At 36.1% G+C, this 16,142-nt stretch overlaps 2 protein-coding genes across 4 annotated transcripts; both read right to left on the bottom strand.

Moving 5' to 3' along the window:
• Positions 1-1,654: 1,654 nt before the first annotated feature.
• On the bottom strand, positions 1,655-6,867 carry LOC114740562 (probable 26S proteasome non-ATPase regulatory subunit 3). Of its 2 annotated transcripts, none has more exons than XM_028928721.1 (9): positions 6,656-6,867; positions 6,416-6,548; positions 6,118-6,308; positions 5,179-5,316; positions 4,942-5,078; positions 4,563-4,617; positions 4,381-4,491; positions 3,887-4,126; positions 1,655-2,381 (listed from the first exon to the last, which is right to left on the bottom strand). In XM_028928721.1, the coding sequence occupies exons 2-9, from the start codon at positions 6,492-6,494 to the stop codon at positions 1,869-1,871; spliced, it is 1,464 nt and encodes a 487-aa protein (XP_028784554.1). In that variant the 5' UTR covers positions 6,495-6,548; positions 6,656-6,867; the 3' UTR covers positions 1,655-1,868. The 2 variants fall into 2 exon arrangements, with proteins under 2 accessions (XP_028784554.1, XP_028784555.1); XM_028928722.1 differs by having other exon boundaries at positions 6,416-6,539.
• A 1,398-nt stretch (positions 6,868-8,265) lies between these two features.
• LOC114740566 (ribonuclease P protein subunit p25-like protein) lies at positions 8,266-12,512 on the bottom strand. 2 transcript variants are annotated; one of them, XM_028928727.1, is made up of 9 exons: positions 12,404-12,512; positions 12,163-12,285; positions 11,158-11,238; positions 10,973-11,061; positions 10,767-10,841; positions 9,524-9,585; positions 9,388-9,450; positions 9,091-9,276; positions 8,266-8,728 (listed from the first exon to the last, which is right to left on the bottom strand). In XM_028928727.1, the coding sequence occupies exons 2-9, from the start codon at positions 12,283-12,285 to the stop codon at positions 8,649-8,651; spliced, it is 759 nt and encodes a 252-aa protein (XP_028784560.1). In that variant the 5' UTR covers positions 12,404-12,512; the 3' UTR covers positions 8,266-8,648. The 2 variants fall into 2 exon arrangements, with proteins under 2 accessions (XP_028784560.1, XP_028784561.1); XM_028928728.1 differs by having other exon boundaries at positions 9,388-9,447.
• Positions 12,513-16,142: the final 3,630 nt, after the last annotated feature.

The following is a 16,142-nucleotide window of genomic DNA, read 5'->3' as shown; positions in this document are numbered from 1 at the left end:
ACCATACATGATCACATGGGAGTATTTGACCCCATATGATAGCAAACTATTTTTAATGTGTTACCAACATGTGAGATGCCCTATTTTGGCCTTAGATTAATCACGGGCTGCGGTTTGCTGCAGCAAGACTTTCATGGCGTCTTCGGTGGCAGCTCTGTGATCGCCGTTTGATGAATTGATTTTGAATTATGTTTGAAAGATGTGAGATTGCGAAGAGAACCAGGCTGGCATCTAAATTTTTCAAGAATAGGAGGCTGGCAAAGGTCACCGTTCACACAGATTGGAAGTGGCAGAAGATGTTGGGCACTCATCTGTCTTATTTGATTAAATACTTAACATCTCTTCTCATCCAAATCTCGCGTTGATAAACAAATTAAAAAATAGCCATTCTAATGTATTTTTAGCACCGTCAAGAAACTCAGATTCAAGCCTCAATAATCATTTTGTCACAAAGAGCCCTTTATTGGAGAATCAAGATCCACTTAATAATAATTGAAGAGTATAGTAAGGAAAAGGACAAGACAAATAAACCCCTTTATCTCTACTGTCTCATCGTGGAGGAACGAGGATTCACCATGCTGCGGCGGGATATGCTTGGTATTTGAAACACATATTAGATGGGCTTGCACATTTTTTGGACGAATGATGTATGGTTACATTGATGTGCAAATTGACATGCTCTCATAATTATGATCGTACTTAATCTCCTCTCATTATTATTCTATGTGCTGAAAAGTCAGATATCATTTTTAATCTTGTAATTATAAAAATAAAAAATCAATAAAACTAAAACGTAAATCTTTTAAATTAATTACTTCCTATAGTGCTTTATACAAGGCGTCTTTCAAAAATAAAAAGTGGTCTAAATTATAAGGTGTTTAATCATGAAGCTGTGAGATTATGAAGGTGGTTGATACTTATATCATCATAATTAACAAGGGTATGATTGAAATATTGAAATAGATTTTAATTAGGCATAAGTATCTTGCTATTAAAGCAATTTTATTTAAGAACTAGCTCTTCCTGCCAAATCCAAACTCTTTTTTTCATTGAAATAATCTCTAAACAGATAAAGCAATCCAACTATTCTTAATCTGTGTGCAAGCCTGCAAGATGTCCCAAACAACATTCACATGGCCCGCAAAGGATCACATCGCTAACTCTCCAATTGAAAGATGCAGATGTCACCAATACTGAAAACTAAAATTTGAATTCTTTCATGAATGCCTCTGGACCATGAATATTAGCAGCACTACTTCCAATATCGCGTCGATTGAAGATGATAATGATACATTCTAGAGAGCTGGTCATGCTTCTCTCCGAAGTCCTAACTATTTAATGCAGTAACATGATAATTTTAAAACAAGGAAAACACAACTTGTACTTTAAGCGACCACAGCACCTTTTCTTTTCCATTTATTTAGGTATCAATGTTTCATTTGAAACAGAAAGGTACTTGATCAAGGAAAGTAGCATGTTAGCCGCTAGATTAGGCTGAAATCTCTACCTGAAACTTGGCCATCAAAGAATCCTGACTTATTAATCTAGGAGATAGATCCACACTCTTATCGTATCAATATTAAAGAAAAATACCCTTGCAAAACTCGTTCTCAACTTGTTATTCTCATTATGCCTCCTTGAAATCTATTAAATCTCAATAATGCCACAAGACCAAGGCAAATTGAATAAGTTTCAGAGATAAGTTTATCACAATAAATGGAAGCAAACAGTGATCAATCAAGAAAAAGAATTCCACCTTCCATGTTATGAAAAATGTTATGGACGTCATCCAAAGGAGAAATAAGAGCAGAGTTAGAAATGAAGACCATGACCGCAACTGAGATGAATAGAACAGTCATTATCAGAAATCAGAAATCATCATCATCCTCCTCTTGAATGTGCTTAGCTAATTCTTGCTCCTGCTGCTGCCTCTCTCTGCGCTTTTCAGCGCTTTCCTTCTCATTGTGTGTGTTTGGCGGGAAACGCAGTGCCCGGATGGCCTCATTATGCATGTTAAGGCAGAAGGCAATACGAGTATTAAAAGCCAATTGAGGCTCAGTAGTGGAGTATACATCTCCAGTTTCCTTCGATACCATCCACCCATTACGATGGTCCAAAGTAGCATCAATTGCACCATCTCTGATGGCCTTGGCTACAATGCTCTCAGCATCTGCGATGGGGTTTGCAGAGTTTAACCTCAATTTTTGTGCCACATCAGCAAGCGAGATACGTGAATAAGAAATGCTTATGTTTCGTAAACCAGTCCTGATGACATTATGACGCAACCTAACAATCAAATTATGAGTTCCATCAGCACTGAAAGTAGCAGCAAACTTGTCCGCAACATTCCTAAATAGCTCCAGGTCTCCAATTCGAACAGCCTGAAATTCCACAAAACTGATTAAACACTACCACATCTGGGAGGGGGAGAGAGAGAGAGAGAGAGACTTATTTTAACATAAGCTCCTTTGCACTTCTAGTATCTCTAGTTTACAAAACACTCAAATCTCAATTAGATGAACATGTCTTTCAAGCATAGTATAGCAGCAATTTAGTTGCTGATATGTCAATATTTTGCACCTAGGATTATTTGGGGAAAAGAGTAATTGGGACAAATTTAAATTATAATCATTGCAACTTATGAAAATTTTGTTATCGACCCATCTAATTGCTTCTGCTGCTGCTGTTTTTGTTGATTTGATTAATTAGAAAGATTATGCAGTATTACAGGTCAAATTACCACAAGTCCTTAGAGTTTCACTCAATTTCCAATTTAGTCCTTTTACTTTAAATATATACTACCTCTGATCCTAATTATAAAAGCTAGTTGACTAATTTGAAGAGATTAAAAAAAGAAGTTAAGTTAGTTATTTGTAATAAATAGGTGGTTTCTTTCCTCAAATATCATTATCAATCAAGCGTATTGGCTAGATTATTGCTGTTGAAAAAACTACTTTGGAAAAAAAATAATAAATAAATATGAGAACAAAGTGAATTGAGATTTTATATTTAGAACCACAATAAAAGTTAAACAAAGTCTTATATTAAAGACCGGAGGTAGTATAAGCTAACAGAGACGGATTATGCCAATTACAAAAAAAAATTGACAAAATTAACTACATGATGGGTGATAATGAATCGACTAAGGAAGAAAAAACACAAGCCAAGAAAATCACACACAAACATTTATAAGATTATTGCTCAATTAGATGTAGAAAAGTCGCTCAGATGTTTGCTACAGAGTTCTACAATGTAAAAAACTACAAATGAATATATATATATATATATATATATTGTGAGAACAGATGCATAGAATTGTTCGATATTCAACGAAGTTAATCCATGTTATATTTTGATTGAAAAACCAGATAGTAAACACTTAACTCTACCAAAGATTTTTGCTCAACCTAATGAATGAAACAGAGTTTTTGATTTGGATTTAAGTTTCAAAGTTTGAAACAGAGATCTATATGACTTATAAAAAGACAAACCAACCAACTTCCTCATCAGCAGAATTCATCACAATTTGATGACTAAGACCACCATTGCTCTGGCTTCTAATAAGTAATCAATTATCCAATAACTTTTTTTACAAACTCAGAAGCACATAAATAATGATAAATAATTGTTCATTTAATACTTGAGCACAGTAACCAGAAGAGAGATAATTTTTGGAAGATATTTCATTCATTTCATAAACCCAACATTTAAAATGAAATATCACAGGCAAACCCCAAAAAGCAGAGGTAGCACCAGTTACATCTTACAGAGGTTTGATAGACTTCTCATTATAAAAACAGCGATGAAGAGGAAGGAGATTAAAACGATGATATAAGAAGCACATAGATACTGTAAAAACTAACTTCAGTTAACCATGTTATCTCACATTTGTAAGCTCAAAGTAAGGTCTCAAAGCTTTCTCCATTCCTTTCTGCATGAAGATGGTCCTCTCAGGTATTTCTCCCAACAACAAACGCACTATCACAGCCCACTTATTACACTGAATTCGAAAACCAAGTGCTGCAACCGGAGCTTTTCGAGCAGCTTGCAAGAGGGACTCTTTTGCATCAGTGTACTCCAACTGAATTGTCCGAATTTTCCCAAGGTAGAAGAGATATCGACAGAACTTGAAACAAGATGCAGCAGGAGTGAAAATGTTAATGAAATATGAATATAAGAAAACAAAGATTTTTAGAACTCCCCCAAAAAAAAAAAAAACAGTTAGACCACATGAACACACAAAATCAAAATCATTAAAAAGGCTGACCATGCAGGAATAGTTAGAAAAGAGTTCTCAGCACAGACATTGAAAGACTGATATTGCATTAATGAAAGATAAGAAATCCGTAAGTGGTAACTACAATAACAAGACCATCATACTTGCTGGTTTGAATGTGCCTCAAACTGGGGCGCCTTAGATCTCAACTTCTCCGCCTGATCATATAAATTGTAGTGGAGATAGTTACGGAGCAACAAATTAAGAAGTGTTTCCTGCATCCCATCATCATGTTAGTACAAGATCTTAAGCCTTGTGAAAGAACCTATAATCATCTGAAACAAACCTGACCAAGCTCATCATGGCGAAGGGTGGCAATCCGGTGCAATGCAAGAAGGTTACTGAAAATAGAAAGGCAATTTAGTTTGGAACAAGATAAAACTCATTCAATTTTGTATACTAATTTCCTTTACTTATGAGCAAAATCAAACCAGAGTTGGATTTAATAAGAGGAAAATTCAATAGAACGTCATAAGTCCATCCCAGTTGCCAATTTGTAAATCACAAGAATTAATAAAATGGAACGTTTTGATTCTTATAGTTTAGAGCATAAGATAAAATCTTACCACCTCTTACTGAATTTAAATCCAAAAAAAAATTAAAAAAATCTAGCCATCTACCTCAGCATTTGATTTGTGGATTACACATATAAGCATCTTACTTACCCCCGAATTTCTGCAAGATCTCCTGTGAGTTCATAGATATATGAATAATAGAAGTACAATCTGGACGCAATAACATCAACAGTCCTTCTGTTAAGGCTCTTCACCCGGGCAATGCTTCCTGAGGAACAAACTTTGGCCTAAAAAAATATAAATAAATAGATAAAAGCAACTTCAGCATTCAATCAGTAGTAGTAAATATTTTTATTAAAAAAAATGAGCACGAGTATGGGACCCAACCTCCTTATATCTCTTCTGATCAATCAGAAAAAGTAGTATGACCAAGTAACAGTACATCTCCATCTCGGGCAATAAGTGCTTAGCTGAGGATTGAACAGTAGGTGTTGCATTATCTACTTCCATCTGATGACAATCTTCCTATAAAGACATTATAAATAGAAGAACGTTGTATCTATCAAAACGTAGAAGTAAAAAGAATAATATTTACCCGGAAGAGAGGAGAAGAGGGGGTAAAACACAATAATCCTTCTAGAAGTTCTTATTCTTAAATCAATTAACCAAAAAATTACTTCTCCTTTCAACACATTTGCAGTGGATTAAAAAAATGTTCTTACATCATACCGAAGCAAATAAAGATAGCCTAACACCCAACAAAACCATTTGATAGAGTCATAAAATACAAGATTACTATTAGAATAGAATTTACATGGCCATTACTAAAGGCAAGGCACATACATATAACTTGAAACGGAAGTAGTATTAATAGGAGCCAATTTCTACCTCACGAGACGTATCATGGAAAGGGAGTTAGCCTCCTTAATAAAATTAAACCGAGTCAAGGATTCTCTGTCAGAGTCACCCCGTAGGCATATGAGAAAAATGCTACCTAACGAATTATCTAGAGGCATGCTACCTAATGCAATTTAATCATGATATAGTCTTGGTAGAAAGATTTCATTTAGAATCTGAAAGCAAGGAAATCACCACTGCCACTTTGGATAGTAGAAGTTTCTAATTCTGACCATTACCAAATTTGCAAGGGCGAAAAAAATGATGAGACGTCTTCATCTCACTCATTGCTTTATTTTCCCCCGCCTTTGGAGGACAGAGATACTAAATCTCATGTGAAGATACCAAAATATAACGACAGATGGCTAAAAGATTTCTCAGACGCATCGTCCCTGAATCTAACACAAAGTAAAAGATGTGCATATTGACCTCGGGAAGATAGGCAGAGAATCTGGCGTGAGGTTCAGAACCCGGACAAGCAACATAATCGATAAAGGATAAGAGCGCCGATGCTGTCAATTTGCGCCTCAACGCAATTGTAAGGCGAACAGCACGAGCAATTCTACGAACTTCCTTAGAGTACGAACCGGTCTCAATGAGTGACGCTATCTCCTTTAAATCTGAAGCGCCAAAGTCCAAAGAGGGGAAAAAGAATTTTCAGGATAAATAAAACACGTCGAGTCGAAATGTAAAATCGCTCTGAGTAATCTGACGAAGAGATTCATACGCTGCAAAGTAGATGGAACAGCTGAAGAGACGGAATGCGAAGGAGTTGTGTGATCTTGCATCTCAACATCTTGAGTCATTTTGAGAAAATATCAACGAAATCGCCTCCTGCCACCTTTATTTCCCTGGAGTTTCTCAGAGCATTGAAAAGAAAAACAAAAAACTCTTACTGTAAACTCAAAAGGATGATTGAAGTGAATCAATAGAAGAAGGAAGGAGAATTGAACTAAGAGCAACTCACAAGTCCAGATCGAGTCAGCTGAAGAGAAGCTGTTTAGGGTTCCAGACCTTCAGCAACTTTCTCCGTCACTGTACTGCTCCTTCCGATTCAATGTAACATTCTTTTCTTTCTCTACAAGCCAGCGTGAAAAATATCGAAATTGAACACACTTCTCAAGTTTTCTCCAAATGCTCTAGCTTTCCAGCTTGAGCCAAAACCCAACCAAAACAATCACCCCTTGAAAAATGAGGCAAAAATTTGTCTGAAACAGTGAATCAATCTAGAGGTTTGATGTTGGACGGATGTCATGAAATGAATTGAATCATGTAATTTTTTTTTTCGCTCCCTTTCTTTAAATAACGAATCTTGAATTAAAAATAAATCAGTATATAATATATTTCTAATTAAATTATATTATTTTTTATACAATTAAACTATATTATTTTAATGATGATTTAGTTGATCTTGGTTCTACCATAGGAATAATACCGTTAAAGGCTAAAGAAAACACAATATGAACTCCCCTACTTATTACATATCTGATGAAAATTTCCTTCCAGATATTCTAATTTTGCACCCAAAAAAAACTGTTTCACAAACTAAATATAATTTTAACACTTTAATTTTAAAATATCAGAAAATTCTTTTTATTTAGATTTAACTGCATGATTATCATACTCCTTTTTAATAAAGAAAAGTTGTTATGTTTTCAAATTTAAAGAAGCTTTATCATTAAAAAAATAAATTATATTTTTAAAAATATTTTATCACATTTTCAATTGTCAATGGATATCAGTTTTAGAGAATATTTTTCCAAGCGTTTAAAAATTTATGCATCAAAATCACAATTCATAATAAGCATTAACATAATTATATTTTGAAATTAATATCCTACAGTTTATCTTCCTAATTTTCCATTGTGTCTTCGGTCAGGGGTGGTTCCAGAAATGAAAATACATACCTGTACCCTGAACAAAACACTTTCCACAGCCCAGTCGTGGCATATCTTACAATTTCTCAGGCGCACACGGCTAAATTCACGCTACGTAATAAGGGTTCAATACTTTTTTTTTTGGGGTAAAATAACAAGGGTTCAATACTTTAGGTATAATAACTTGACAATACTCATTACCAAGGCACAAGAACTATTTGAAACACTAAATATAAAATTGATATTGAATTCAATAAACTCTATAATTCTCTGATTCCTTGCATTTTCTTAAAACTTTCCATACAAATTTATCATTATTCCCTCGATATTCCCCCGCAGTTTCAAGCGTTTAACTTCTATTTTTTCGAAAAAGGATGAGCAAGGTTACCCTTGAAGTACAAACATAAGAAAATTTTCAAGCTATGAACAGTAAAATAGATGTTCAAAGTATGTAAGATATCACTTGCCGTGCCATCTAAACCCAATAAAAGAGGCCGAAAACATCCAAAATAAATAAATAAATAGAATAAAACCATAGGTTCCATATTTATACAATCTAGAACCCAAGAAGATAAATCTTCTTCAGATATCCTTCTTGATGGAAGATTTTCAGATCCGTTGCTCATTCACAGACGACGTGTTACCTGAACTAATACATCTTCAGGAAAACATTTAACTAAAATGGTGACTAATGAGTCAAAACAAGCAATCCACCCAACAACGCAAGTTTCCTTCCATTAACAGAACGAAAAACAAGAAAAATATCCGGCCACTAATTGGGCCAAGATTAATTCGACAAATCTGTGGGAAATTAAATTAAAGAATGAGAGTCAGGAACGAAACAGAACTACAACTGTTCAAATATCTGACCTACGTCTTCAACGTCAACGGGGCTGCCTTTATGAGACAGCAGTTTCAAACTAGACTACAGAAACTATAAAAACCCTTTATGAGGCAGTCGTTTTGAGCTAGTCTACAAAAACTTTAGAAAATGCCTACAGTTCTTCAAGAACCAGGGGATTAAAGTAAGATAACATCAAACCAGATCAGGCAAACTTCACTCAATGTCACCCATTGATTGCCTCAAGCAGCTGCCTGGATCGGCCCATTGGATCTGAAGCCACGACCCCTCCCACGATATCCTCCCCTGCCACGGCCTCGACCTGCAAAAAGCAACCAATGGCAGATTAGGCATAGCACTTTATTTCTTCTTTCCTTCTCTTCTTCCTCTCTCATTTGCTTCTAGCCCCAGCTAGAGTTTACAATACATTAAACATGCTGAAATAACTTTGACATCGCAAATAGTTGAGCAGTGGCACAGGCATTCAGCCAATAAAATTAATAGCTTGTCTGGCCAATCCACTCAGTTTTACCACAAAATTTATTAAAGCAACAATTAAAACAGAAAACATTGCGTCCTACTAATAAATGGTACAACATTACAAGAAACCAATAGCATCATAAACACAAACTTAACCGCCTGCAGAAAAAGGAAAAATCTGGGAGCAAGGATAAGAAAACCAACCGCGGCCTTGAAAAGGCGCATCTTGGATGTATCCTCCATCTTGCTGCATGTCAACGAGGGAATCATTGTACCCACCCCTTCCACGACCACGGAAGCCACGTCCTCTTCCTCTACCCCTGCCCCTAACATTTCCCCTATTGCGATCCCAACCTCCATCTTCATAATCAGTTGATATAAAACCATTTGCTGAAAGAAGAAAGACTCCCAGCCTCAAAAGTAGTTCTAGTATTTTGTCAACACTCAACATCATACACAAATTGCACCCCACTATTAAACAGAATTATGTAATGTCTATACCTCTGGCCTTTCCCCTTCCTCTGCCACCACGCCCCCGACCTCGCCCATTAGGTGAAGCCTCTGCTGAAAACAAAGTTAGGATTATACATAAAATGCAAAATTTCAGGGGAACAGAGTCACTAATCATGTTTCCTACCTCCTTCATAATCAAAATCAATAGGTGCCTTCACCAGGTCTGCTGGCAATGGAGGCTGATACCTGAAGGAACAGCAGATAATGAGTCCAACGATCCTCATAGTTCACAAGAACAAAATCTAATTTCTTGAAACCAGCTCAACTGATACAATTAGAAGATATATCATCTTAAATAATCAGCAAAGCCAAAATTTCTGATGTTTCCACTACTTATGATTATGATTGTCCAATTTGTAATTATTACCCAGTGTCATTCAAAACTATCACAGGTATCTAATACAGTTCGATTCAATTCAATACAAACTTTAAAACATTACATTCAGTGCGTAAAAGTAAGAACCTCTAGTAGGACATCTATATATTCTTCCGTATATTTCTATTCTTTTTCTTGTTACGTTTTCTCAGCTGCAAAAAGAATTTGCAGTTTTAAAAAGTCAGTTGGACATATACAAGTTAGTTTACATCAATGAAATCACATAGAGTAGCAGAGGGCCCTGCTCAATGCCTTTCTAGTTCAGGCAAGGAACCTCCTAGGAGGTTATAGCCTGGGAATGTGCCTTCAGAATCTTTCTTGCGGATGCAATGTGCTCACCTCAGAGGCACCTTGCATACACTAGATATAATATAGAATTATAGATGTACAGCATAAAAGCCTACCCCACCCAATACTGCATAGTTGTCACAAGTACTTGAAAACAAGGTTATCTTAAGCTTAGGAAAGCCGTAAATCCCAGGCCAATAAATCATAAGTCACAAGTAATAGGGATCATTCACTTTCGAGGATATTATCTAGACGATTAGTCATTATCTTGAAAAATAGAATAGTATTTATCACTTGATAACTGCAATTCTTGGCCGTCTTATAGGGATTAATATGGTTTAATGTTTAATTTGTACGTCAAACATTACCACAATAGTTAATTATTATTTCTTATTTATACATCAAATTTCCAGAATTTTTTTACAACTAATTTGACCCAAGGGGTTCTAATCCGTTTAAAATACGCAATTCAAAGAAACAAAACATAAGTCATCTATTGATAATACAACTAAAAATTGCACTCGCACATTCAGAATTTTATTGAGCACCCAACTAAATATTAGAAGAGAAATACAATAGCACTAGAAGTTAGCTACGATGTTTAAAAAATAAAATATATGTAAAAAAAGATTAGAAACCTGAGAGAAGAACTTTTTCTTTTTTTTGGTTTTATGAAATTAGAAAGGGTAAAGCTCAGACTTACCCCACAGAGGATGTATCAAGTTCTTTCTTGGAAAGGGTTATTGTAATCATTGACACATGCCTCGTGGTCTCCAAACTGCAAGAGAGACACAAAAACAAAAAGAAAAAAAGCAGCAAATCAGCAGGTTCCAACAGCAGTTGCTTGCGTGATTTGGACTTTGCCATTATGGCACGTAGTTTAAAATTCTATTCAGAAATGGATATTACGGAAGCAAGCCTTCCTCCAGTGGCTCCCATGTATCAGTAATGTCAGTGGATCCAATTGCAGTATTTTGATGAAGACCCACAATTCTCCTCTGCACAGCCACAAAAATAAATAAATAAAAAATTTTCATAATGATGAGACAAAGTACCACAACTGTATGCCTAGCGAGTGATAAAGCCAAACAAACCTTGATCAATTCCACAATTGTTACAGTTTTGTTGATAGCTCTGCCCATCGCCTTAAAGACAATTTCATTAGAACCTTTCTCCTGCAAAAAGAAAAAGGAACAATAAGGTGTGCAATTTAAGACCAAGAATGAAGAACGTTGGAATCCGTAAAATCTTAGGAACGCAAACTTTTTAGAAACCCAAAGAAAGCCTAGGGACAAAGGAGGCAGAAGGTAATCCCTTGATTCCCTCCCTTCAGATGTTTTGAAATTCTTTTCAATCATGCAACAGGGAACGAACTTGACATTGGCTAGACATTTTAATATTTGATGGTAAATAGAGCAGGGGGAACAATCTTAAAATATACATACACACACACACACGTACACGTTCAGATTAATCATAGTCACATTTGTCACATATAATTGGGGAATGAACCAGAAAAAACAGTATGAGGAAAAATGTGTTATGTAATTTTTTGAGATGGAGAAGGAAAATACATAATACCAACTTTCGAACACTACTTTCGTAATTAATTGAGCCCAAGCTCTGATCCCCCCCCCCAAAAGATCAGAACAAACAGGAGCAGCTGCATCTAAATAATTACACCAGGGTCGGTCCGTAAGACCGTAACAATATATGAACGCTAGGCAACATCACAACTCAACTCCCCAACCCCCGCGTCACGGGAGGCTTGAAAACCTCAAAAAACAAGAGTGTCCACAAACCAAAGTCTCTCATACAGGAAGACAGCTCAAATGTCAGGCTATAGCTGAAGAAAAAGACCCCATAATTTGAATTTGAAAATTACAATAGGCTTTACTGAGGAATCATATTGAGAAGTCGGAGTTAGTATTACTCGAAAAACTTCAAGCAGTTAAACTCGTAGGTGCTACATTACTGCAAATATATAAAGCTTCGGAAGCTCACTCCATAAGAGTGCCTGCTCCAGCCAACAACATAGAAGGAGGAAAAAATCCAAATAACGGGCTTATGGAAGCTAGAAAAAGCAAGGAAACAAATACCTGAATCAAGCTCATGGCGTAGGTAATATAGTTGCGCATCCTTCCCTGACTAGTAATCCGAATCTCATTTTCATCAATTGGAGTCTCTGCTCTTGGCTTCTCGACCTTCTGGTACCGATCCATCTAAACCAACATGACAAGACAGACTCCACTCAAAAGAAAGGGGGGGGGGGAAAAATCAAGTAACTGACAGAGCTCGCGAAGACATCTGACAGATTTTAAGATTCGATCTGAGTCTTACCGTGATTCTTAACGATAGATTTTGCGGCAGAATGAAACAGCCCTCTTCTACGGCTTCGTGTCTTCTATTACGCCCTAATTCATTCACAGTGACGCCTTCCGCCTTTTATACCCCCAGCCCTCTCCCAAACTGCCCTAACCAACTCCTTTTATCGCTTTGATCAGTTGTTATCCAAAATGGGCTGGGCCCAAACATTACTTGGTTACTTCAGGCCTTAGGCCCAGATCATTCCGACTCGCATTTCTGTCCAAAATAAAAGATACCTTATAGTTGACCCAAAAAAAAAGGCACCTTATAACAACAAACTGTTTGGTCCTTGTTGCCGACAAAAATTGCTTGGGCCCAGAAGGACTATAAAGCTCTTTCAGTTTGCGCGCCAATTCTTTCTAAGCCAGTTGTGAAGTGACAAGTGTTGTTAGAAAACAACAAGTTATGTTCGGGCAGAAAGAGTTAATCCCCTTAACATGGTAAATCAAGTTTTGAATCTTCGTTAGGAAAGGTACTCACATTTAAATGAAATATTAATCAAAACAGCACAAATTAGAGGCATCCTTTGGCCAAAAGTGTTGAGCAATAAGCAAATCCGAGATGTACAAATTAATAAACCTTCAGTATCAAGAACGGGTTATAAAGAATTAACTATTTTTATTTTAACACTACTTTTGATCTAACTGACTAATTTAAGTATATTAAAAAAATTAATTAAGCTAGTTATTTGTAATAAATAAATGCTGTATTTCCTAACATATCCTTGCTAATTAAGTGTATTGACTAGAACTATCGTTATTATAAGGATTATCTTCAGGGAAAAAAAAGAGAGATATGAGAGACAAAGCGAACTATAATCTTATATTTAAAACTAAAATAAAAGTCAAACAAACTCTTATAATAAGAACTGAAAGTAGTATTTTTTGAAAGAGAGAATGAGCAGGAGAATTCCGTGGCATAAAAACCGTGTGTTTGGCTCCTGGTTTTTTGTTTTGTTTTTTGGGTCAAAAGCTTGGGTCCTGGTTTATTGCTAAATATAAAACGTAAGTCTTCATTCTCAGTTGTTAGTGTTACCTGTCAACACCTTTGTCGGGTTTCATGTTAAATCAATTCGCACCACTAAGTTTTTAGGCCTTTTAGGGTACGCATAGCTAACGTATCGCGTTCGTATTGAACACAGCCCCCTCCTTCCTTTTGTCTTTTCGTATGATCAAAGATATTTTTTAATACGCATATCTTGCTCAATTAGGTAACCCCTAAAAGATTCGTTCTCCATCGGAGGCAGGCGAGGAAGAAACCTAAATGACACGACAAACTGACAAAGTATGAACACATGACACACATATATACCCCCTTCGACTCTTGTCTTTTAATTTATTCATACATGAATAGTTTATTGTCATGTTACCCAAATCTCTCCACAAAATTTCATACCTGATACTTGCAATTTCCTAGAAATATTGCAGATCCCACGTTCCTTTTTTGTTTTGTTTTTTTTCCTTCCAGCTAGCTCCCTGCCGAATGACCACAGTACTACTTATTACAAGGAACATGCTCGAGATCGAATAATTGTATGTTGTTGCAGATCCCATGTTCGATTTTTTTCCCCGCTTCTAGCTTCCTGGTTAATCAGACTTGATCGAGATTGAGATAATCGTACGTTGATCTTATAAGACAACAAAATCAGACTCTAAAAAAATATAGTATAAACTTAATTGGTCCGATATTGATCAAGTCGAGCGTGATAATACAGTACAGTGGCTGATGTCGATTGATATCTGCATAACTTACCGTTGATGGTTGACCAATTATATATCTGGTGCATAATATTGTGAACACAAGTCAAGCAGGAGATCAAATTAGTTCATTAAACGAAACAGAGATATATATATATATAATATATAAATATATCATGTGTGTCGTGATACAGCTTGGAGTAATTAAGATATTTTGATAGTGGTGGAGGAAAAATGACTTTTAACGGAGACCACTCTTTCAAAGTCAAAGCAGCCAAATCTTTTGAGCTGGAATCCAAGAACCCGTGTGTAAGAGAGAAGCTTTTTGGCAGTTGAGAAGTAAAGCAATAAATTTTCGAGTGGAGGAAAAAGCTTTCAGAGTCTTCACCAGATTCATCACGAGTTTCGCCCATTAAAAAAAACCTAACCCTAAACCGAAAATCATGCATCGAGTGACTCCCAAGAAAATACCATCGCCCACTTGATCCACTTTATGCCCCCAGTTTTCTCATATATGTTTCCCAGAACATATATTTAAATCCGAAGGATTAATAATATTCACAAGAAAATCAAAGAAAGCGGTCGATTGATATCATCTTTACGTTAACCACTAAAAGAAAAGGCACAAATACGTTGTTCGTGGGCATCCTTATGCTTCAGAGTGCCGATATTTTAAAATATTGGGTGCTATTGGTTAGAATAATCAAGCTGGGGGGGAATGTATAGAGGGAAAGCTAGGCGAGATCATAATATCATGAAGAAGACAGAGATAAAAGTTTGTAAAGGCAATTAAGTGAATGATTCGCCAAACAAGTGGGAAGAATGGGGTAGGACCGTAGGAGTCAATGTGTAACTCTAAACCGTTGAAAGTTGATATAACAAAAGAAAAAGCCAAAGCCAACACATAGTTCTGCGGCTATGCTTAGAATATATTTATTCACCAACATTGATTGAAAATGGAATTTTGCAGCCCCTTGTTTGAAGAACCGCTGATAGAATACATATATATATATATATATATATATCTCATCAAATGTGGAAAGCGTGGTTATAATACATGAAGTGGCAACTTGCAAACGAATTAATAAGCCTTTCAATTCTATTCTTCCTTATGATCATATGTCCAACTCAGATACAACAGTAGGACAAGGATCGATGCTTTAGAACCATAATAAAGCCGTCCTGTTGCTTATATAAGTGCAAGCTAGCCACCAGGAATTAAAACTATCCAAAAGGTACATAAAAAAAGGGGGGATCAGATTACGGAATGGCATCTTCTTTATGGCTCTGCTATAGTAAACTAAGTTATCAGATTCAAAAACACCTTCGGACAACAATTCATTTAATTAAGGCTTTTGGTAATTTAATTACAGAAAGATGCCCCACACACAAACACACACACACACACACCCACACACTTCCACAGAAAACAACAAGAGCAAATTTGGATAGATCGATGGATGTATACTTTAAGAAACTTGAGGCGTAGATAAAGAAATAGTGAAGTATAATAATGAGTGGGAGGAAGTAGAGGGAGGGTGGTCTTATCCTGAAGCATCAAGATGGGATGGAAAAAGCATTAAGAAAACGTCAAAAGAAGTGACCAATGAGAGAAGTGGAAATGGGGAAACACAGGGAAATATAAATTCGAAAGGGTAGAGAGAAACATATACTAAGTCAAAACTGAATCAGAGCTGACTCATACCGCACATATCGAACCTCCGTATGCCACAGTGAACCTCTTCTGGTCTCCTCCTTATTAGTCTACCATCATCCCTTCCCTTTTTTGCCCTCTCCAGTTTCATCCAATCACTGTTTTATTTCTGCACAATTTAGTGGCCCTCCAAAATTATATCGTGTCCCCACGGACCCAGCAATATATGTGTGGTTGTGTCTCTTCTATGTTCTTCTTTTTATGAATTAATGTCAGTTATCCTCATTTGCTAGTGCATTATATTAGAGCCATCCATTTCTCTGCATTTAATTGGGAAATTATGATATGGTGAGGCGGTAGG

The sequence above is a fragment of the Neltuma alba genome, unplaced genomic scaffold (genome assembly GCF_004799145.2).
Source record: "Neltuma alba isolate B1F8T4 unplaced genomic scaffold, ASM479914v2 tig00003186_pilon, whole genome shotgun sequence".
Lineage (NCBI taxonomy): Eukaryota > Viridiplantae > Streptophyta > Magnoliopsida > Fabales > Fabaceae > Neltuma > Neltuma alba.
Note: the sequence above shows the minus strand (reverse complement) of the source record. Positions and strands in the feature narration are given on the sequence as shown.